This window comes from Thamnophis sirtalis, unplaced genomic scaffold (assembly GCF_051295495.1).
Source record: "Thamnophis sirtalis isolate CommonGarterSnake01/CBP01778 unplaced genomic scaffold, rThaSir2_p1.2 scaffold_10, whole genome shotgun sequence".
NCBI lineage: Eukaryota > Metazoa > Chordata > Lepidosauria > Squamata > Natricidae > Thamnophis > Thamnophis sirtalis.
In genome coordinates, this window is record NW_028261390.1 from 46,234,708 (window position 1) to 46,258,049 (window position 23,342).

The following is a 23,342-nucleotide window of genomic DNA, read 5'->3' on the forward strand; positions in this document are numbered from 1 at the left end:
AGATTTCTTGGACAAAGTGCTACAAAGGAAGAAAACTCTTGGTAAATTTCCTTGATCAGCACAAACATTTTGAAAAGCAAATGCAATTTTTGAACCCTCCTTTCCCATATATTTTCGCTAGGTAGGACTAGCATTAGACAATTATTGTAGCTTTCTATGTTTGCCTCACTACAGTTTCACTGGAAGAGGAATTTCCATTCTTACCTGGCAGATGAGGGTCATGGCATGTACTAGGAGCCACACAATTCTTTCCATTGAAAAACTCATTTAGACAGGCACTGATTCTATGAATGGTGTCTCAAGTTATTTTAAGGCCTGAACCTGTATGGGAAGCATTTTGACCTTGGACTTCTTGGCTTCTCTTAACTATTCACTTTCATTAATATTCCATCACAGTTAAGGAATTTGTTTTCCATTGCTTTATATTGTATGCATTCATAATGGGACAACAATTTTTCATCTATTGAGTGTTGCCTTTCAGGGAGACAAAGTCATTCTTCTTAGACGGGTTGATCAAAACTGGTATGAAGGCAAGCTACCAGGAACAAATAAGCAAGGAATCTTCCCAGTATCCTATGTAGAAGTCAAAAAGAGCATGGCCAGAGGAGAAAATGAATATCCTGTTCCTCCAATACCCCAGAGTTACTCAAGTGACAAAATCCACCATTCAGCTAAGGTGAGAAATGCTTTGTTCTCTGTACCATCTTTCGAGTCTCATCCTATGCACAAATCTTGGTTATAAATAAATATTAGTACTTATTGATTTCAATTATAAAATTATAATAAGAATAAATTATACTATTTTTATTTTGTAGTGAAGATTGAACTGTTTTTCCTCTCTTAGATTGCCTTGATTTTTTATGGTGTTTATATTTTTGCATTTTATATTAAAAATAATGTGTTTGCACAGTTTAAGCTCATGAAAAGTATATGGAAGTCCAGTTTAATACTGTTTCATACAGAATTACTTTATTCAATGACCTTCTGCATTATTTGCACAATGCAAATGGCACACCTACTCTTTTTAGCTTTTTGAACCTGAGCCAATTTCTTACCACAAAACACACCCATAATATACACACACCTACACATTCATCAATGTAGATGAATTAATGGTGGAAACCATTTCTCTTAAACCAGTTCTTTAAAGGACCATTAACTATTGTAATTTTGATATTGTAATTTTGAATACATATTATTTATTGCAATTCATTTACCAGATGTAGGTGTCTCCAAATCTACATCACATAATTTATGACAATGTACTGAACAGAATAAGATTTGACATAGTAAGTAAAAGTAACACAATACAATACACCACAAGAACAAATCAATATGTCTAATAATAAATAAGAGTTGGTGCACAAGTTGCAGGCTTTGCACCAATCACACTTGTGAACCAATGACACCAATTCCTGGACCAGAAGTCCCTACATATGAGTCATTCCTGCCCTAAACACTTCCCATTTGGAGTACTACAATGCACTTTACAAGGAGCTGCCCTTGATGTCCACCCAGAAACTTCAACTGGTCTAGAATGTTGTGTTGCATGCAGTTCTGGGTGCAGCCTGAATTTTTGTCTGTGCTACATTGATGGTGTATGAACTGCCCTGGCTTATAGTTTATTTCCAAGACCAGTCTGAGCTGTTGATTATTATATTTAAAGTTTTTGATGGCATGGAGCCAGGTTATTTGAAAGACCACTTTTTTTTTCCTTGGGATATCTACTCACCCCTCTAGACCGGGCTCTCTCCAGGTCTCTCCATTAAATATTATAATCTGTTGGGACCTAGGAAGCAAGCCTTTTCCATAGTAGCACCAATACCCCTCAGATGCAGAGGGTCCCTAACATCTAAGCTTCCAGGGACCCTAAAAATTTGCTCTTACCCTCAGGAGTTGAATTGGGCTACAATTGGAAGTGAGGCCAGGACTTAAAAAATATGAGGGGGTTGCTTGTTTGTTTGTTTGCTTGCTTGAGAGCATACTATTATGACATTGGCGATATGTAACAAATTTTAATTGTTTTTTTATTATTTGTATATTCTTTATTAACTATCTAAGACTGTTGTCCATAAAGGCCATATAATTTTATTTTCAAAATAAGAAAATATATAATATCTGAATAAATATGGCTAATAGCCCTTCCCCAAAGGCCCTCTGGAAGTGCTAAAAGACTATAGCAGAGCAGGATCAATTAACCTCCAGAGAAGAGTTAACCAACCTTGGCATCTTGAAAATTTGTGAACTTCTAGAATTCCCCAGCCAGCGATACGAGGCAATACTTAAAGTACATAGATGCCAAGCTGTATAGGTATTTACAAATCAGAACTAGTTCTTTCAATTCCACTATAGTAGTGGAGTATATACTATGAAGTATCGTGAAAAGAACTATATTATTTATCGTACTGGGTATTCCAATTACACATTACATTTTTCACTTGCTGCAGTTCTTGAGGAGTTTTAAAAGAAGCTCCAGGTAGAGAGCACCTTACACTCCATTTGCATGGTGATTATGGCATGAACAGCCAGTAATGCCATCTTATTATGGTTCAGCTTTAACCTGTTTTGTCCCATCCATATCCCATCAGTCTCCAGATATTTGAATGAGATTTCAGTAGCAACTTCAGCTGGGCCTGCAATGGCAGTCTAAAGCTAAGTATCATCAGCCTGTTCATATCACTTCCCAACAGTGCCTTAACCTTGCCTTATCCACTGCATTGATGGCAATTACCCATTGAGGGATGCAAATACTGCAGAAAACAGCCTCTGATCACCAAACCTTGCAGTCCAGGATATCATGCATGATAATAACAAAAGCTACTGTGAAGTTAAGTAAGACTTATGGATCACTCTTCCTACATCAAGACCCTGAGAAATGCCATCCGACTACAAAAGCTATTTTCTCCATCCCATGCCCATGTGTAAATAATTGAAAAAGTTTCATAGAGTTCCACTTTCTCTAGATTGTCTCTGGCTGAATCCCAATGTCTCTTTACATCATTACCAGAAGGGAAAGCTACAATAGTTGTCAAACACTTCTGAACCCAGGGAGGATCTATTAAGGAGAAGCATAGACAATCTCCCACAACCAGGTCATCATATACTCACCCAGTCCTATCATCATACACCCAGCCAGGAAAGGCATAGACTAAGCCCGCATGTATCTGAGATCATACCAAAGAGCACTCTTCCACTTCCTCAAAGGAAGCCAAGAGGAAGCCCAGAAAAGGGAGCTATATAGTGCTCAGGGACTACAGTGTATCAGGCTGTTCATCAGAGTAAAAATCGTGATGAAACTCAATGTTGGGAATATGTTATATAAAATGGCTACAGGGCCCAGGCAGGATATCTTCCTGTTTATTTTTTTCTAAAAGAGTATTTAGCAGCTTAAATAAGACCACCAGCCAACAACTGGCAAGTAGCATCCCATTATAAATTACTGCATAAACATGTTTTGCATGTTTCATGTAGATAGGACACCTGTATCTTTTATCATTGTTCAATGTGGATGAGAAGCAAATAGTTTTCAGAGACAAAGAAAGAAAATAATAATAATAATAATGTGACAAAGAAAAGAAATAATAATAATTAACGTGAATTATAATTGCTTTAGGATTCTTAAAGGAAAAGCCATTAAGTTAATATTGGATTTTCAGTAGATATTTTATGCTTGAGTTGTGAAAGGAGGGAAAAATTGAGAAATTTCTGGTGCAACTATGCAATTTTCCAACACTAGCTCTCGCTTTCATAAAATTTCTCAGTAAAAAGGTGTAACTCAAACTAGAATTGGCATTGTAATAGTAACTAATGCGAAATACTTTTATTCTTGCAGAAACATGTGGTAATTAAAATGATGCAAATACAACATATATTTTTGTTCATGGATTTTTCTAGTATTGGGGAACAACAGCAACCCATCATATTTTAATTGGCACTAAGGAAGTTAGTGTACATCTGCCTATTAATACCCAATAATGAATGTAATACTGTTTGATTTCAAATCTTCATGGAAACATAATGTAGCTCTAGAGTTTTCCCTATCTCTGACCTCCACTTCTTGCTAAACAAACATTATCCACAATGCGAGATGGACACAATGTATAAAACAGATAATAACTTTATAGTACAATATTTAAATGTGCTAAAATTGTATGCATAGCATATTAATTTTATATCTAGTATCAATTGTGGGCTGAAGATTTCTATTTAAAATTGTTCTTTCTAGTTATATATATTCTTTCTATTTAAAATGGCTGGATACAAAAGAATAATTTTTCTATTTTTCAAATTTTGTTCAGCTTTTTGTTCCTGTTTGCAGAAATGGGACCATGACTCTCATTGTTCATATTAAATCCATGTGACTTAAAATTACTGCTAATTAACACCATGTTCATAAGACTATTTTTAACATTTACAAAAGTATTTCTTCTGTTTGTGTTTCTCAGTGACAGCTGAGATCCATTGTATATTATTTAAATTCTATTTTAAGAATTAAATCATAACTTTAGATTTCCTGTGTAATTAATTAAAAGTACCCATGTTCTCCCCGATTTCTATATATAATACAAATGTTGCTATCAGCCTTTCTAAGACAAATTTCAAATGTTTTTATTTCAAATGAGGATTTAACTTGTAAAATTAATAACAAAAACTACATTTTCAGTATTTATTGAAGCAATGGATATCTACTGATGCAATATACGTATGAATCCCAGCTCTTCCATGCTTACAAAAGGATCTTTATTTTACCAGAAGAAATCTTCAATCAATATTACAGCTTAACCGTATTATTCAACCAATAATGATTTTTTTCAAAACAGTTTTGAGTTTAAAATAATTTTCTATTATATGCACTAACAAACATTTGGATCCTATGTACCTTTAAAAGAAATGTAATAATGTGTGAAGTGCTATTATTTTTAAAGTAAAAAAATAGATTGTGTAGCTGCAGGGAATATAAACACAATGTACAATTTTATTGAATCTGTTATTGCAAGGTTCTTTTATCAGTTGGTAAAGAATTTTCACACTTGCAGCACCTGGGATTAGTTTTGATTAATCTCAAACTATCGCAACCTGAATTGCATATTTCTGTGCTATGCAGAAACACTCCCCTATCAAAACAATAAGGCTGCAGAAAGAAAAATTTGGGTAATCACATCTGGGCCATTAGTCACTGGCTAGCATGAGAGCAACATGGTGATTCAAATCTATTTGATGTCTGACTAAATGTCAGACATCAAGAACCTGACAGTTTCACTTTCCAGATATGCTTTCTGCTGCCTGGTTGATATGCTAATGAATTCAGAAATGTATGATCAGTAAGTCAGTGTTTTTCAACCTTGGCAACTTGAAGATGTCTGGACTTCAACTCCCAGAATTCCCCAGCCAGCGAATGCTGGCTGGGGAATTCTGGGAGTTGAAGTCCAGACATCTTCAAGTTGCCAAGGTTGAAAAACACTGCAGTACAGTAAGTAATATCCTAGAAAGAGGAGTTAACAGGCTGTTTTTTTAAAAGCATTCTTCTTGAGCCCTTCACCTTCTTTTAATTCCTGTTCTTTCCCTTTATTTCTCAAGTGGGATTCCAAAGCACCACCCCCTCCTCCCAGATACAGATCCTCTTTTTATCCAGATTCTAATAAAAGACATCTTCAGGCCATCACTGATGAATGGTTGTCACTGACTCTTGGCTTTTCATCTTCAAGCACACCTTCCCCTCCTCCTCCTCCTCCTTTTCCTAAAAGCTTTCTTTCTGGTTTGGAGGAATTTGACCCTCTACCTTTAGCAGGTTTAGAGAGGGCAGGGCACCTCTCAGATAATGTCACTCCTCAAATAAAGCATGGCCATACTGTTCCAGATCCCTCATCAAAGGCCTCCCATGTGCTCCCTGAATCTTCACCCAAGCCACTTTCTTCATCTACATGCATATCACCTCCTCCAGCAATCCATTTTCATGACCATGGACATAAGCTTGAGTGGAACCATTTCAAAGGGATGAAAGAAATCCCCACCGTCCAGGAAAAGAAAAGCCCCTCAAACCCTGTTCCAGAAATGCAAAACATAGCAGACCATACCCTTTCCATATCCAAAGAAGACCTGTTATCCAAAACACTAAAGGAGGTTGGCAAACAGGAGGAACTCTGTGAGGAGCTGCTGTCAATCATTCAAGGGGAGCAGTCAAAAAGTAAAGATTTAAGTTTCTACAGACGTGCCCCTGAGATGCCTGAAGAATTGGCAAGACTTCATATAGAGGAAGAGCCAGATCTTGACCATTTAGAGTCACCAGTGGCAAATAAGAGACAGCCTATGATAACTTTCGAAGGCAACAGTTCAGCAGATACTAAAAAAGAGGTATTTAAACGTTGTACAATAATGTTTTATTGTACTTACAACATTAGTCCAGTTTTTGTTCAGTGTATTTCTTTTGGCATGAAGCTTTCCTACTACACATTGCAATTTTCAAGAACAATTTAAGCATACTAATACACAACTCCAACTTCAATTCTTTTTGGAGGTGAGCTGATTGCTTCTTAACTTTTTGAAAACAACTAGTGTACCTGCTATTAACTCTGGCTTTTACCAGCAATGCAGAATCCTTGACTCTTTCCAAGGATGACAAGCAGTATCTAGAAGGATTTTTGCATCGAACCAGAAGATGCATGTAACATCTTATTGTGGTGGCATATATTAATTTCATTTTAAATAAAGAACTATATTTTAATAGCAATAATGGCATACAGAAAAGTATTTTCGCCACCTTGAGTTATTTATGAGAATAATAAAGATGGTCTATATTTAAATAAATACAGAAAAAATAACAGAAAAAGAAACATGCTGCACTAAGATCCAATTACATGTTATATAAATTATGTAACATGTTGGTTCCTATTATTTTTAAATCAGCCCTCTTCCTAGCCAAAAACAGTTCAGTAACTCCCTTAAATGTCTCCATTAGCTTGCTGAGTGATGCATTGTTCATATTGCTTATTCAAGTCCATTAAGGATAATTGAGGAAAATGCCCAATTGGCTCTCTTGTTCCCCAGCCACGTTTATAATCCTGGTTTTTCTAGGCAAATTTAATTAGGATATAGCAAAATATTTGCCCACAAACTCATTAAAAAGGTGAAGAGAACATTTTAAATAAGAAATAGGAATTATCCATGGTTTAATTAAGATTGCCATAACCAAGATTTCCCTGGACACATCTTTTATCCTAGCTATGCTCCATCCAGCTGGGAAGAAAATTGCTCCTTAAATGTTGGAGATGAAACAGTCATAACATCTGCTGATCAGCAATATCAAGCAGTCCCTTGAACAGTCAGGAAAAAAATAAGGATGATGCTCTCCAGATTTAAGTCTTTGGGAAAATATGTCACTCAGTTTGCCTCCTGATTGGTGTATGAAAGAGGGTGTGTGGCTCAAAGACACATAAACTTCAAGTGCCTGGCAGTGAATCTAAAGTTTTGTGTAGGAGGGGTGATGTTTTTCTTCTTTAAATAGTGTTTTGATTCCATAGCATAGATACTGTGACTTGTGATTTTATACCACAAAAACTGATATAATTTGCAGTGTCTAAATGAGGCTTTCTGTGAAACCAGCAGTAGCTCCTGTTTCATTTAGGAAGCTATAAATTCTGCAGATCTTTTTATCAGCCTATCTTTATGACTGAATACACTCCAGACCCTTGCTTGGAAAACAGAAACAAGAATAACAAAGCTGTTCTTGGTTTGAATTATTGGTCTCCCAGACTGCTTTTTCATAAACCATGATCATGCTTTTGTTGGCATGTGGTGGTTGTATTGCAGGTCTAGGGTTTTTAGTATGCTCTACTAAAATAGATTATATTTAAATACATCCATAGAGCAGTCTGCTTGTACTGGTCTATGACTGCAATAAACTGAACTGAATAACTTCACTGCAGGTTGTATTTAGGTGTGAATTGTTTCCCCGGAAAAACTAACGTGCAACACTGTATTCTCAAGAAAAGGGAGTGGAACCTGCTGTTCAAGAAAGTCTAGCCTGAGGATCCTACCTTTGTTCCAGGGATAATCTGATTCATACACTCTTACACTAAGTCAATGACTAAGTCAATACATAGCAGATGGGCCAGGTAGGGCCACCTTTCCTTATACTGATGGGGGTGTATATTCTTCTTTGTTTTTTTTTCTCTCTCCCTTTTTGTAATTGCTGTTCCACAGAATTACAGTTGTCTCTCTTTAAATGTTTAAGCCAGCATCACTTTCCCATGAGATGAAAGCACCTTCTACCTCTCCTTCCTGCCTTGCTTCTAGTTCTCCATTTCATTCAGCCAAAGCATCTTTTCCTGAATCTCTGTCTGCGTTTTCCAAGGCCACTGCTACCCATTCACCCCCTCTTCTTTCCAAACTCTCATACAGACAAGAGAAAAAAACATCCACGTTAAAGGTAATAGTGCCTGCAAACTATGAAAATACTGCACGTCTTCTCAACTACTTGACAAATGGAAAGCCTGGAGGTTAACCTATTATTAAATTTTGGATTTTGCAACTAATATTTAATACTGCAAGCATGCAATCAAGTTTTAGATGAATGTTTTAAATATATTGAAATTACCTTGCACCAATCCAAGATTCACTGAAATAAGACTGGGATTATCACAGGTCCATTTTTGGAACACAATATCTGGCAATGTTTCCCAATTCTCATCAATTTCTTATCTCAATTTTATTGAGATCATATTCAAAGTTTATTAAATTAAGTAAAAAATATCACATAAACAGACACAATTTGCTGATGCTTTATTTAAACTAAATTTGTGTATCAGTGATCGCATGACCTGTTGAGATGCCATGCACTAAATAAAATATATATATTTTAAAAACCTAAAAAATTATCAACTTTCATAGCCAAGACTTCTACTTAATAAGTCCCATTAATGCTAGAGCTTCCAGTAATGCCAGTATAAACTTTGAAGGTACTGAAATTCTGAAGACATTATTAAGCACATATTCTGAAATCCATTTCTTTAATAATATAGCAAGTGCATTTCTTAAAATTATTTGAATTTGTCCCTCTAATTGATCTTGCAAGCAGAAATCAATAAGTGAATCAATATGCTAGCCTAGAAGTAACATCGCAATATGCAATCCTTCCCAATGTCAGGAACATTTATGAGATAAATGGGAAAGTGATCTAGGGAGCCTTATAGGCACAAGCAAGTGGTAGAGACAATTAATAAATTTTGTTCTGGTTCATTCATCTTAGGAAAGAACATCACAAATTCTCTTCTTGAATTAATGTTATTGTATTTCATAGATAGATAGATAGATAGATAGATAGATAGATAGATAGATAGATAGATAGATAGATATCCTAGATTAATGTATAGATGAAATTGTCAAAAGAGTCGAAGTAGTAGAAGGTGAAAATAAGAATCTACTTTTAAAACTGCCCATTGTAAAGTTAGAGACCAACTGTTAATATACCCAAAGTCCTGTTGTCAGCATTTAATAGCAATACATGCAAGAACTGTTGCAGTACCATTAAGAAATTGCCAAATATATACTTTTTTAATTCAAAGACAACTCGTATTTTGAATTTTCTTTCAGTGATCACAAAAATATGAAATCTGCAACACTCTTAGCTTTAACATTTCATAAGCTTGAAAGATATATATGTTTATATGTAAAGCACATACTTAGATTTTTACTGATATCTTTCTTGTACATTATTTTTTTTCTTGGCTGTGAAGTGTTAGCAGTAGGTTGGCCTTAGATTGTCCTCCAATGTTATCTGCACAACTAATCAAATCGTACTACCCCTAGAATATTTGAAAAGCAATCCAGTTGCATAGGCTTTATGAATTTGCGATGCTAAGGATTCTCTCTTTAAAAGAAGATATAAGCAGTCATTTTCAGGCATAGTGGGTTAACTGTTCTGCATGCCATTTGTGAGCTTTGGAAATGAAAAGAATTAATTTCCCAGCTTGCAGGAATTAAACCGCAGGAGATTGCCCATCTAGATGTTTAAATGAATTGACTATGTTTATGGTTTTTCTAGGCTGATTTAAAAAGAGAGATCTCTGTCATCGGCAAACCTCCTCGTAGCCCTGCTTTGACTAGCAGGTCTTGTGGCTCACCTATCAGAGGGCACAGCTATTCACATAGGGTATGGTACTAAGTGGCCTGTTAGGTTTTACCAGGTTTCCCCCTCGCATAAAGTCTTTAGAACGGGTTACAAGATCTTGAATTCACATGTTCAAATAATTCTAATGGTCTTTCTTTCTGTTGTTCTGCTGCTGAAAATATTTTGAATGGTAACAGTGTGAAAGCCATGGTACCCGGTGCTTGACTTCCAAGTTCACTGATAAAATGTAAAGCAAAACTATTACATATGTCCGTTAAATCATCCTTTTAAAAAGCACATCTTTAGCCACTCAAATTTGTATTTAACTTCCACCCTTGTAAATAACTCCTCTTGTTTCAAAGTGTTTTACTTATGAGACCGTTAACAGTGGCTACATAAGGAAGCCTCTTTGTACCTTTCATGGGTTCCATAAAGTTTAAGTTATTGTTTTTTGTTTTCAATTGCATGATCCTGTTTTCAAAATATTTTGCTGCTATAGCAACATGTATTGAGTTGATTTGTTAACATGCTTTCTCATAGCATTGCTTTTCCTAGAGTTGTTGTTTGCATTAGCTTTTCCATGCATACATGCTTAAAAACATACATCTTTCTCAAATTGCAGTTTTGTCTTAGTAACATGACTGTGATTATAGATAAAAGTGCAATTTACACATTTTGTATTAAAGTCAAATGTTAAATATATCCAATTTTCTATTTTCTCTAGTAAGATTTGTTTGTTTGACTCTCATGAAAAGGATTAGGAAGAAGAAAACGTTATTTAGATAAAACAACCTAACACTTTCAGTTATGTTGGTGTCAACTCTGGTAATGAACAACTTGAATGAGTCATTGCCTATGGAGATCCTCAATCATCCAGATCATGGTTGTCCCAAAGGTGCTTTTCAAAAGGCAATTGGACTTTCTTGCTTTTTTTCTTTGAAGACCTTTCACTTCTCATCCAAGATGCTTCTTCAGAACTGTGTTGAAAAAAAATTTTTGGATGAGAAGAAACTTTGGGACTTGAATGGGTCATAGTGGCCTCAAATTTATAAATGAATTCCAGATTGAAGCTGATTGAAGTGAATGGATTTTTTAAATTGCCAAGTGTAACAATATCCAACTAAATGGTTGTACAACTACATATGCATCTATAAAGCTAATATTAAGTAGAGCTTCCTCACCAACTTCATCTGGTATGAAGGTTTAAGTCCTTTTAATTATATTCATAGCTATTACTTGTTGCAGATTACTTGTTGCTCTCTACTTTTGACTTCTCCATTGCACTTTTGATTGAGCAATTCTTGAACATTGATTAAATTCTGTAACTGATGCAGACAAATGTCTATCCATTATATACCTGGGCTCCAATAGTTATGCTACCTTCTTTGTAGCTCTCTGGAAAATAAATCATCAGAATAATATGAAAAACATTCTGAAGAGCTTGTGTCAAATATAATAAAATATCCTTTATTCTTCTAGGCATCATCATAGAACTAGACACCACACCTTTCATCTGGTGTAGCATTGATGGTGTAGCATTCATCATCAGTAGCATTGATGGAGAAATGTCAGGATCTTTCTTATTAAAAGATTTTAGGGGCTTTAAATAATACTTACTAGTCACAGACATATTCTCATGTATCCTACAATGATTAAACATAATTCATCTGAGCATTTTCTAAAATAAACATATATGTTAACATAGCAATAGCACTTATATACTGCTTCATAGTGCTTTTACAGCTCTCTCTAAGCGGTTTTACAGAGTCAGCATATTGCCCCCAACAATCTGGATCCTCATTTTACCCACCTCGGAAGGATGAAGTCAATGGCTGAGCCAACCTTGAACCAGTGAGATTTAAACTGTTGAACTGCAGTTAGCAGTTGGCTGAAGTAGCCTGCAATACTGCACTCTCCACTGCACCACCTCAGCTCTTATGTAATTATATGGCTTAGACATCAATAAAACAAAAATAAATCTAACCTGTTTTAACTTTCAAGAGATTACTTTTAGTTCTCTCATGTATGCATCACAAGAAAAGGCACAGCTGCGTAAGATGTTGCATGTAGATCTATATTCATACTCCTGTGCATTCCAAAGCATATTTTGGAATACAAATCTATAGTGCTACATAGTCAAAAGAATAAGCATTTTAGCCATGAAGTATAGGCACAAGACAGTTCCATGCATGTACTAAATTTGTTAAAAATGTAATGCATTTTTTATAAACAGCCTCTGATCATTAACTTATTTTTAAGCTTGTTTGACTGGCTCACTTGTTTGCATTATTATTTGCATATGGAGAATGTTTTAACATATGTGTTAAACTCTTAGGCTCTAGCATCCACCTAGTGGCAAATGCATAAGACTTAGATTCAGGAATCCTTAAAGGAATCCTTCCAAAACCAATGGAGTTTGAATTACTTCTGGTGTCTGCAAGCTCTGAATTGCATCCAATAATATTGCATGCATTTCCCATTCAGAAAATGTTGAAGCAACATTTAAATTGCCTTCTAATTTCTGCAGACAGCTGCCAATAGAAAAATATCCTAGAATAACTGCTGAATTCTTTTTCTCTCTAGCAATGTATTTTCTAATCATATTTTAAAAAGTAAAATTAAAGAATGGTTCTCATGTATTTTCACTGTTATACATTGTAGTTTATATAATGTAACAAATCAAAACTGCTTTCTTTTATAAAACAAGTTTCAGTTAATGTATGAACACGTTATTGAGTGGAAATCAGAGGAGATTACAATGTTCTCTGATATATCTGGATTAACATATTTGGGCAGAATCTAGTTTTTCTCTAAGCATTCCTTTTTTTTCCAAATGAAAATAATAATGTTGAAAGAGTAGCTAAACTGTGTCCTACAGCAGTAAGCAGAAGTTTGAAGTAATTTTAGAAATTGCACAATCTTATGTCTATAGTGATTCACAACTTGACTCAATAATTTATTAAGATGTATTCATACTTCGAATAGCTACCAAGTGTATAGTATATGGTTTAGTTTGGTATTTGTGCACTCCATGCACAGGTTGAATGGACTTCAACTCCCATGCTGGCTAGGGAATTCTGGGAGTTAAAATCCACATATCTTCAACAGTGATTTAGTTCATAATTCTGATTATGCCAAAATAGTTTTGGAAATAATTTGTAGGATTGACACTTATGTTACCTTAATTCATACTGAAACTTCAGAGAGGATATATCTCAAGGGCTATTCTCTTAAATAATAAATCGGGCAAGAGAAACAAATGGATCGTAAAATATAAATTCACATTTGTGTTTGTCAATTTCCATATTTATCTTAAATGTTATACATAACCTTAACCAACTTTTGAGTGATCAGGTCCATTTTCTAGAACTTTTCAAGGAATGTGTTGTCCCTGGATCAATGACTAAATGGATGGGACCTACTCACACATATTTTTGATAAACAGCTGTTGTTCTTTTGCTCTCTTCTCCTTTTAAGGAGTCCTTAAACAAATACACAAAACCTCTCAAGGCCAGGAAGCATAAAAAAATCTCTCTAAGAGAGCACTTCTCTAAGAATGTTATCCTCCTGACCAGTCATCAGGAATGGCTGCTCCTTGTTGATGAAAAGCATTTAAATTGTTGTGAAGCTGGGTTTTTTCCTGCTATTTGCTTATTTAATGCTGTTGTAATCTCTGTGACACTAATGGTGTTTGATAACACTGAAGCTAAAACTTATCTGCTTTCTTTGGCATGGCAAGATTTAGGCTGAAAGGATAAAGAGGCTTTCACAATGGAAAAGTCTTTGGAGAAATGATTTCTTCTTTGTCCCCATTTTTTAAGCAGATTTTTTTTTCGAAATAAGACTATTTTTTTCAAAATAAAATATGGGTCTGTGCTAAAATAGGCCTGTACAATACATGTTCCCCCCATAGGTGTGTATATTTCAAACTGTATTTTACCTACTGTTGAGAAAACCTGTTTTTAATGCAGCTCCTAAATCAGGGAATGTATTGAAGCACTTAGTGAGCTGACTATTATGGAAGACTGTGCTAAATTAATTGATTGCAGTGCATACTCTTACTACATTTCAACTCATTTCATTTCAGCCACAGCGCCCTGTGTTTGCTCATGACAGTGGGGGGGAACCGTAAGTATTTTCATCTACTCAAGTTCTTCTTTAAATAACAGTGTTAAATTTCTAACTGGACAAAGGAGAGAAATTGTCATCCTAGAAACCATAAATCATCCCAAGCTTACTATGGACACAATAGAAAAGGATAAGGAACTAAACCGGGGTTGAACTAAACTAAAGTCTTGTGTGCTCCTCTCTCTTGCCATGATGCATACATGCACCCATAATCCATATTTCCATTCATTCACAACATTTTGAACACTTTGAGCTCTTATAAAATCCAAACGTAGGGATGTTCAAACTTCATCAATTAGGCACAGAGCATTTCATAGATCTCGAGAATATTATATTTCATCCTCAACCCAACCATGTAAAAACTTTCCAAACATTTTTTGGGAAACTTTGCCCAAAAACTGGCCTAAGATGGAAGTAATCTCTGCAAGTGATTCATGGTATCCTGGACATAGCATTCTGGATATAACCAAACTTCTTGGGACAGGACTATTTTCAACTTATCTAAAATTGCTTCCATCCAAATTATTTCCAGAAATTATTGAGACACTTTGTGATCTGAAGAGAGAATGAAAAGTCCCACAGATCTCCAGGACAGTCCTTCTTCTCAAACTGGTGGATTTTGCACAATTCTATCCAAAGGGAAGCGACCATAAGCCAAACCACAAAAGGTTTAAAATTTCAGTAGGTGCCAAAAATAGTGGTAGTGTTGAACTAAAGAGGAAGCCAGCTGTCTAGAGAAAATGAAGGTAGAGTGCTATACAAAGGGAGCAAATAAAGAGAGATTCACAGAGCTTTGTCAAACCGTCTTACAATATGACTATCTGAAAATTTATATATTGTCATAAAAGGAAAAACCAAAGTTGAACCAAGCAAATAATTATAGTCATCAGAAAGTGGGCCATAACTCAGTCCAAGAATTTTCAACAAGCTATTTGAAAAATAAGCTTCAATAAATATCCAGTCGGGAGTTTGGTGGATTGGGGAGCTAAAAAGAAAAAAAATAGCCTTTTAAAATCCTGACTTCAGCCACTTTTGAAATTCATGTAATGCTTGATGTCAAGCTAAAGGAATTTGTACACCTCTTTTCCTAGAACAGATAGGAAACTTTCATCTGCTTACCTTGACATAATAGTTCTATATTTGGTCCCCTTTACAGCTATAACATGTCTCCATTATAGTGGGATATAAGTAACAGGATCTGGGACGGAAACAAATTAATCATCCCATTAAATGACTGTTGATTTTTTAACACAAGGCAAACTTATCCGCAGTTCTCATTCTTGAAATGAGACTCACTGCATGAAAATATGAGTTCTCCTTTAACTGTAGAAGATTCCAGGACATGTTGCAATAATGTGTCTTCTGTGATTGCATCAATTTCTCAATAAGGTCTGAGTTAATATGAATGTTGCAAGGTATTCTTGTCTAGAAAAGCCTTGGGTTGAAGGTAGTTTATATATCTATCAGAATCTTGCAAAATGTTATTTTTTTCTGGATTGAGACTTGAAACACACATATTATTTAAATAATTATTAGCAAAGGCCAAATTTGCAATGTATTGCAGAGAAGCAATATTTAATACTCCCAGTTGCTACACTACAGAGAATGCTTAGAATAAGAGAAGTATAGGTACTAAATTCTTAGAGTATAATATCTGTATTTAGACATTACCAAGGTAGATTATTTTATTCTATTTAAAATGGAAGCATCTCTTCTTACCCTGAACTCAACTGCTGGTGACTCATTCAGAACAAGTTCCAAATTTTCCAACTCATCATATCATGAACAAACAGAAAGAGTAATTGGCTGCTACAACAAATAAAGTATATCTGTTTGTAACTAAGTAGATTTCTTATTGACCAAAGGTCATAACCCTCCACAACATCCTGTCACAAAGCCTTAGGACTTTGTACAATAAGATTTGTTAAGAAGTAGGGAAATGGGTCTCTTCACAATTATATTCATTTTTCCCTTCTCAGTAGTTTATGTATGTGGCAGAAACTGAAAAATGAAAGATTTTTAATTGGCATTCTTTGTTGCTTTTATTTCATTTATATCCTGTCCAATCTCCAGGAACTCAAATTTGTAAAATATTATTTCCTCTCTCCATTTTATCCTCAAGTTAGGCTAAGAGGTCATATAATGTCATTAAGCAAGAACATTTATTTAGGAACTAGCAATGCAATCCTTTGTTTCCACTCATAAACACCATCCATTGTGTTCAAAGAGGGGTTATTTCCAAGTGAGCAGATATACAAATGCCTTGTGAATTCAGAGATTTTTCCAGAGGCAGTAAATTAGCAGTGAATGGCAGTGAATGGGCAGATGCTTCTTTATAATGTATACAATTGGGCACTGGATAATATAATACAATTTTTAAATATACATAATTGGAACATAATGCATGGAATATAGAACTGATAAAACCATATTTTTGTGGCACTGTGTAATTGATAATGTATTGCAGACTTTATTGTCAGTGTATCTCTTAAGGAAGCTACAAATCCAAGTTTTAATAATTGTCAACTGTCATTATTTTAAATATATTTTGATTTTTTTAATCCACTTATTTGTATGGCATGTCAAATACCAGTAATTACAAAAAGGCCTAACATGATAAATTTTTAACTTAATTTTTATCTAGCAAATACCGTTACTTAACAAAAAACAAAAAACATTTACTTCTAGAGTACAAACCACCATTAAATAAAGAAGACTTTTTTAATAGAATGATAGTAATACAATGACATATCATTCCCAAGAGTAACATGGCCACTGATTGCTGGCAAATTTATGGTGAAAGAGAATTATTAACATTCTTGAAGAAAAGCTAGCATTTCCAAAAATATAAAGGAAAAATAACATAATAGAACAACATAAAAGTACATATATAGATTAGTGGCCATGAAATTCTAAACTAGAGAAGATATATTAGACTACAAGTACCATAATGCAGGGCTACTTGTTTATGAGAGCAAGAATTTAAGACTCCCTGAGGGGATCTCAGATTGCTTGTTCTTGGCGCTCAGAGAAATGGTATAGAGTTTCCTGCTTAAGCAAGGGGTTGGACTAGAAGACCTCCAAGATCGCTTCCAACTCTGCTATTCTGTAACCCATGAAATGAATGAGCTAAACAGGTAGGAATAAAGTTTACATATTTTCCCATTATCAAATAATACACTTTAAATTTTATCAGGGAATACAGTATCTTCCTGGTAGATACTCTGTCTTGAAGAAGAAAAATGATGTTATTGGGCAAATATGTCTGTTATTATTATATTTTTTAAAAGCAATAAAATAATCATTTGCAAAGAAAAAGGAGTATTCAGAAGACAAACAGAACTAATGTAGTTGAATCATCACCATTGAGGGTTTTTTTAGTATATTTTCCAAGTACTTAGGATTATGTCATAATTCTCCTAACCAAACTGTAAGGATGGGAAGGGATGCTATAGCCCTTCAGATGTTCAGATGTTGTGAAATGCAGCTCTCACCATCCTTCACCATTAGCAGTATTGGCTGGAGCTGCTGGAAAATGAAATGGAAGTCAGCATTGCAATGCCACCATACTGGGAAGGGTGGTGGCAGTGCAAAGCTGAAAGACTGTATGATTACACATGGGAATATGAAGATCTGCACTAAATGGAACAACTATATACTGTATATTATGTTCCACCTTTAGGGAAGCAGTTTTGAGATTTCCTAAGCTATCTTCCCTTTTAGCTCATAGGACTGAAATTTATTTTCCTACTTTTCCATACTGAGATGTGAAGTATTCCAAATTTCAGTTCTCCAAAGGTCCTTTGGACCACACAGCTGCAATGTGATCCAAGGAAGATGTGACTTCTTAAATAAATTGCAGACAAATCCTATGATTATGCTCCTGTATGCTCCAAACCAGCTTTTGGGAACTGACTCTGAAGCACTGCCCAAACATACAATTTTTTTTAAATGGTTTAAAACGTATGTTTTGTACATTTTAATGTTGCATGCTTTGCTAGTGTGTCAAATAGTGAAGAATGATTGTAACTACACATATTTGGATTTACAGCCCATTTATTTGAACTGAAATAAAAATACTCTGCGTCAATCGTTCATGCATTACTCAATAGAGAACTTTATATCTATTACTGATTTCAGTTTTAGCCTGGCTTATTTTTATCTCCAAAGAACTGTTTATCAACCTGCTTTAGCATAGTGAAAATGCAAGATATTTTTTTCTTTAAATGCATCCATTTGTCCTGTTTAAGGTTTCAGGTTCTGTATAACTATACTCCTAGGAACGAAGATGAATTGGAGCTGAGAGAGGGAGATGTCATTGATGTGATGGAAAAATGTGATGATGGATGGTTTGTGGGTATGTTTTCCATAATTTTAGTAGTGCCTTTGGTAGGATATATAAGTACCACTTGGCTTTCCTAGCCTGATGCCCTCAATCTGAATTACCCCTGCAGTCTCAGAATTTCTACCCAGCAGGGTATTTAGAGGGTAACATATTAGGGAACCTTCTGGTTTATTACAACTGGCAAATTTTTAATCAGCGTTATTGCAGTGTTGCATGTATTATGTCTAGTTTGCCAGCCATAAAAAACATTCTTGAGATGTTCCCCAAAATCGTGTGTCATATGCCATTGATTCTTTCACATGTAATACAATCACCCTTATATTGCTATTCTACAATATAATTTTTGCAACAAGATTTCCAGATCTTGTTGCAAATATTATAGTTTCTATACCGGAGCAAATCTTTTTCTTTCGGTGCGGTCCCTAAGTCAAACATCATTGTGCCATCTTTCATACCCATTTGGATCTACGCTCTAATACTAGAGAATATCCAGCAATAAATGATGTTTGTTGTGCACAGTTCTAAGCATGAGGAACTGATCAGCAAATAGTCCATGCTGCATGAGATCTGCCTATATTGTGGTATGTTCCTTTTTATGTGTGAGCAATTTCCTGTACTATAAAGGTAACCGTATTATGAAACTTGGCAAATGTTTGTCACCATGTCCTAAAATTGACATAGTAAATTTCTCCATTAAAATTGATGGAGAAAGTATCATTCTCACATGTACTCATAAATTGAGAGAACTTTCTCATACTAATGGGTGATTAGGGATTCCCTTTTTCCTATTGAATCTGATGTACAAAATGCCTGCATAAAAAAAACTGCTATGTTGGAATGAAAATGCTTAATAGAACATTCTTAATGTTCTATGCTTAATAAAACAACATAAGTTGTTTTATTTGCAAATGAATGATTGATTCAATATTTATCGAAGCATAATATTTGATATTGTAATTTGACTGCTGCTTCCCTAAAAGCTTCTAACTAAAAAAGTACGTAATTAAGAAGTTTTCTTTGATGTTATAACTGCTAAACAGACAAGATATATATTAATGTTTAACTTTGATCTGTCTTTTCAGCAGTGGCACTTACTCAGTAAAACCTATTATAATAGTATTACATTATCTACCATGAATACATTTTTCATGGCTACAGTATTATAACTTAACTTAAATTCTATGACTATATAATGCAATAGTCCATATTTTCCTATTGTGATGGCATTAAATATATTCATGAACAATCCTAAAATGAAATGTAAAGGCTGTCTTTAGAGCATGAATATGTTACTCTTGCTGCCATGTTTCATTTATTACTTCTACTTTCAGGAACCTCCAGAAGAACAAAATATTTTGGTACTTTCCCTGGAAACTATGTCAAGAGGCTGTGAAATGATTATTTGATTTTGTTCCTTTCTTATTTATGCTGCATCTCTGCCACACATCTGCATAAAAAGTGCTAGAAAACATCCTCCACCAGCCTTCAGTTTTCCTGCTTTGCAAATCCAGGTAGAAATCATGCCGCTCATCTTCACCATCTTCATCCCATCTGCCAGCCAGCAGTATTATTCAGCAGCTAAAATGGAATCCCTGAGCTTTTGTGAAACAAGAGGAATTAGTTCTATGCGAAATACATCTTTTTACGCCTTTAATTTTTATCTGGCAATGCCAATTTGGAAAGCGCATATAAAAAGCTTAGTGGAAGAAATAGCATGGCACTTCAAAATGTTACCAGTTATTTGGGAGAAATTGCAATAGTATGAAAAAAATTATTATCACCTAATATATAGAACAGATTGCAATTTACTACATTTTAAAGGGTTTCCTTTTTTTTTTGAGTTATCACGTTTGTAGCTCAGCAAATGTATGTTGCTGTCAGTTTGCTGTGTCACAAGTTTGCCTCTTCTTTTACCCAGATACAATTAGTACTAAAAATAGGGTTTTTTTTTCCAAATGTATATTGCAGTATCTGCAAAATGCCTGTAAAAATTTAAGCAGAAATAATCAAAAGGAGTATTCATAAGCCATGATTTCCAGTTGTATCTCATAAGACATTTTATTAGAATTGGCCCAGTGAGGATCATACATTGGTTAAAATACTCTTTAGACATCTTACAAAACAGTAAGAGCTTTAGACATGAATTTAGTAAGTACAGAAGCATGAGTTAGATTTCCTGCACCTGCATGTATTAATACATAAAGTACAAAAACTTGCATCTCTTTGTAGGAAGACTCAGAAGCTCCCAACACAGTGATGTCTCAATAGCGAAATGTGTCATATACTATTGATATATGCAAATACAGGAAACTTGAGTTGGATGTACTTTCTATGTTCATGTAATTAATGTCTTAAATTAAGTGGAAAGATGTGTGTGCATGTCTCTACAGGATGAAATGGATGATTCTGGTGTAGTTACAACATCCATATCTCTTTAGAGGAAAAGAGGGAGCACTATCATATGTGTAAGTACAGCCTGTATCCTGTACTTACACCTATTTTTAACCGCTGGAACTCATAGAAAGGAAATTATGTCTGCTATTCGACATTAGGAAAGTTCAGAAATACTGGAAAATCATGAATCATTATGAAGAAAACTAACAATGAATAAATTGCTTTATTAAAAAAATGTGTTGGAAGTGCAATAGAGTATGTAAAGTCTAATTCATTTATTACATGAAAACTCAGTAATGAAAGAGCAATGTTTATATTCTGTTTGATTGTAGCACAGTCACAGTAGAGTTGGGAAAATCTACACAAAGTATTATATGATGCTATTTTTTTGGCTAGTTGACCGGAACTGTATTTTCTTTCTAGAAACATAGCATTAAAACAAGGACGCAAAAAGGAAAATTAGTACATGTGGATGGAGTTTCATTTTTGAAACAGTATAAAATATTGAAGGCAATATTTGTGTGTGTGTGTGCAAATATAGACAGCAGTAGCAGGTGATAAAAACACAGGACTTAACATATCTATGATGTTATGTAAAGCAGTCAAACTTTGGTTTTGCTGGCACCTTACAAAAGGCAAAACAGAAAATCTTTTACTGCGTTTCTATTGTGGTAAAGGACAGATCTTATAATTTGTAGGCTTGTAGCATTTTGTACATATATTTCCTTTTTTTGTACAGAGCCATTTTATTGTTGATTTTTTTAGGGAAAAAAATCATGTTAACCTTTTTCACCAATAAAATCACCTCCTTATTTCATTAGTTTCTCCTCCAAAGTATAAGCACACTCGGATAGTGCATTTCTGCTAAATTAGCAACTGAAGCAAAAGTTTTATGAATAATATTATGGTTTACCAGCCAAATTTTTAAAGTGTATATATATGTTTAATATGGAGAAATATCAATAGGATGGCAAAAGAAACATCTTTGTGCTGCGTACCTTTATTACTGCAAATTTCATGGCAAAAGCTTGATACTTCCAAGGCTTTTTACTATAAACTAAATGTGCATGCAGCTTTGCTGTGAAATCAGTAATGATTTTGATGCCATTTATGATGGGAGACTTGTCTATCACCGGTGGTATTTTAAAAAATGCACTGTTTCTATTCTGTATCTGATTTTAATAGAAGATGTTTTTCATACCTGTTTTCAGGTAATTGACTCTGAATTCTTACTTGCAAAGGATCTCTGTGTTTCTTTTTCCTTGAAGAAACTTCTAATAAAAATGGCTTGAAGTACATGAGTGTGTCTTGTTGGTATCAAATGATAAAGCATTGCCCATTAAAGTTTAATCATTATTCCAAAAATATTAGTGAGAGAAAATTGGAAAGTAGAGATTCCTTTTATGGAGCCAATGGAATTTCTAAGTATTTTGTAACTTGAATACATATGCAAACCGGGTAAGGGGTGGGCCATATGTGTGCAACTTACAATAGCCCTACACAAGGGTTTTTGGATTCTTGGAGAATAACATAAATTCCAGAAACTTTTTCTGCATATGCTATTTATGAAAATGTATTAACAATAGAAAACAAGATCATAGCAATTTTCCAATATAATCAGGAAAAATGGCTAGCTACTGTTACATATTTATTGATGTATTTTCATTCATTCACATATACCTTTTTTTTAAAAAGCATAATGCTGGGCTACATATTTAGCAAGATAGTTCAGTCTGCTGGAAGCCAGCTGTTGATAAAGGCCAGCCCCTGCCCTAGTTTTTATAACCAGTTCTAAGCAAAATGTTTATAGCAAATTATAGCAAATCCCACATAGAAAGGGACCATGGCATTCTCCTATATTACAATGCATATGCATGTCTGATTTTAATAGTGAGACAATGTACCCTAACACTCTGGTATCATTTAAAGGTCACTCTATGAACTTTGTTGAGGGTTTTGTTCTTATGAGAAACCGTTGTTCATCCTAGATAGTATTCTGTGTTCCAATCAATGAGGGGGGGGGGGAACATTCTGGCCTTAACATGGCTTCACTCCAACCACCTCACTGAACATGGCTTGTCTTAAGCAAAAGTACTGAAGCAAAATATCAGCACAAAATATAAGTGAGTGCTGTTTTCAAAAGATTCCTTCATTATTTAGGCTACTATAGAATCAAAGCTAAGCTCTGTGTACAAGCTGGATCTGGTATGCACAGAATAGCCCTTCTCAAATTAGGAATGTAGTCAGAAACTAAGCTTCCAGTGGAGTATCACAAGGGCCAATCTCAGGTCCTCTACAGTATTTTTATCAAACACTTGGATAAAGAGGTGGAAGCAATGTTTATCAAACTTGCAGGTGAGATAAAGTAAG

The 23,342-nt window shown here is 34.6% G+C and overlaps 1 protein-coding gene across 15 annotated transcripts in view; it reads left to right on the forward strand.

The window, feature by feature from the left end:
- Window positions 1-22,270, forward strand: part of SORBS2 (sorbin and SH3 domain containing 2) — a 189,742-nt gene extending 167,472 nt beyond the window's left edge. For 8 of the 15 annotated variants that reach the window (XM_087724502.1, XM_087724504.1, XM_087724507.1 and 5 more), the window contains 4 exons: window positions 482-676; window positions 14,193-14,233; window positions 18,484-18,590; window positions 19,910-22,270. In XM_087724502.1, the coding sequence (XP_087580628.1) occupies window positions 482-676; window positions 14,193-14,233; window positions 18,484-18,590; window positions 19,910-19,971 (405 nt within the window). In that variant the 3' untranslated portion in view covers window positions 19,972-22,270. Of the gene's footprint in view, window positions 1-481; window positions 677-5,577; window positions 6,352-8,230; window positions 8,426-10,039; window positions 10,148-14,192; window positions 14,234-18,483; window positions 18,591-19,909 lie in introns of all 15 variants that reach the window. The other 7 variants (XM_087724498.1, XM_087724501.1, XM_087724505.1 and 4 more) reach the window with 3 other exon arrangements.
- Window positions 22,271-23,342: the final 1,072 nt, after the last annotated feature.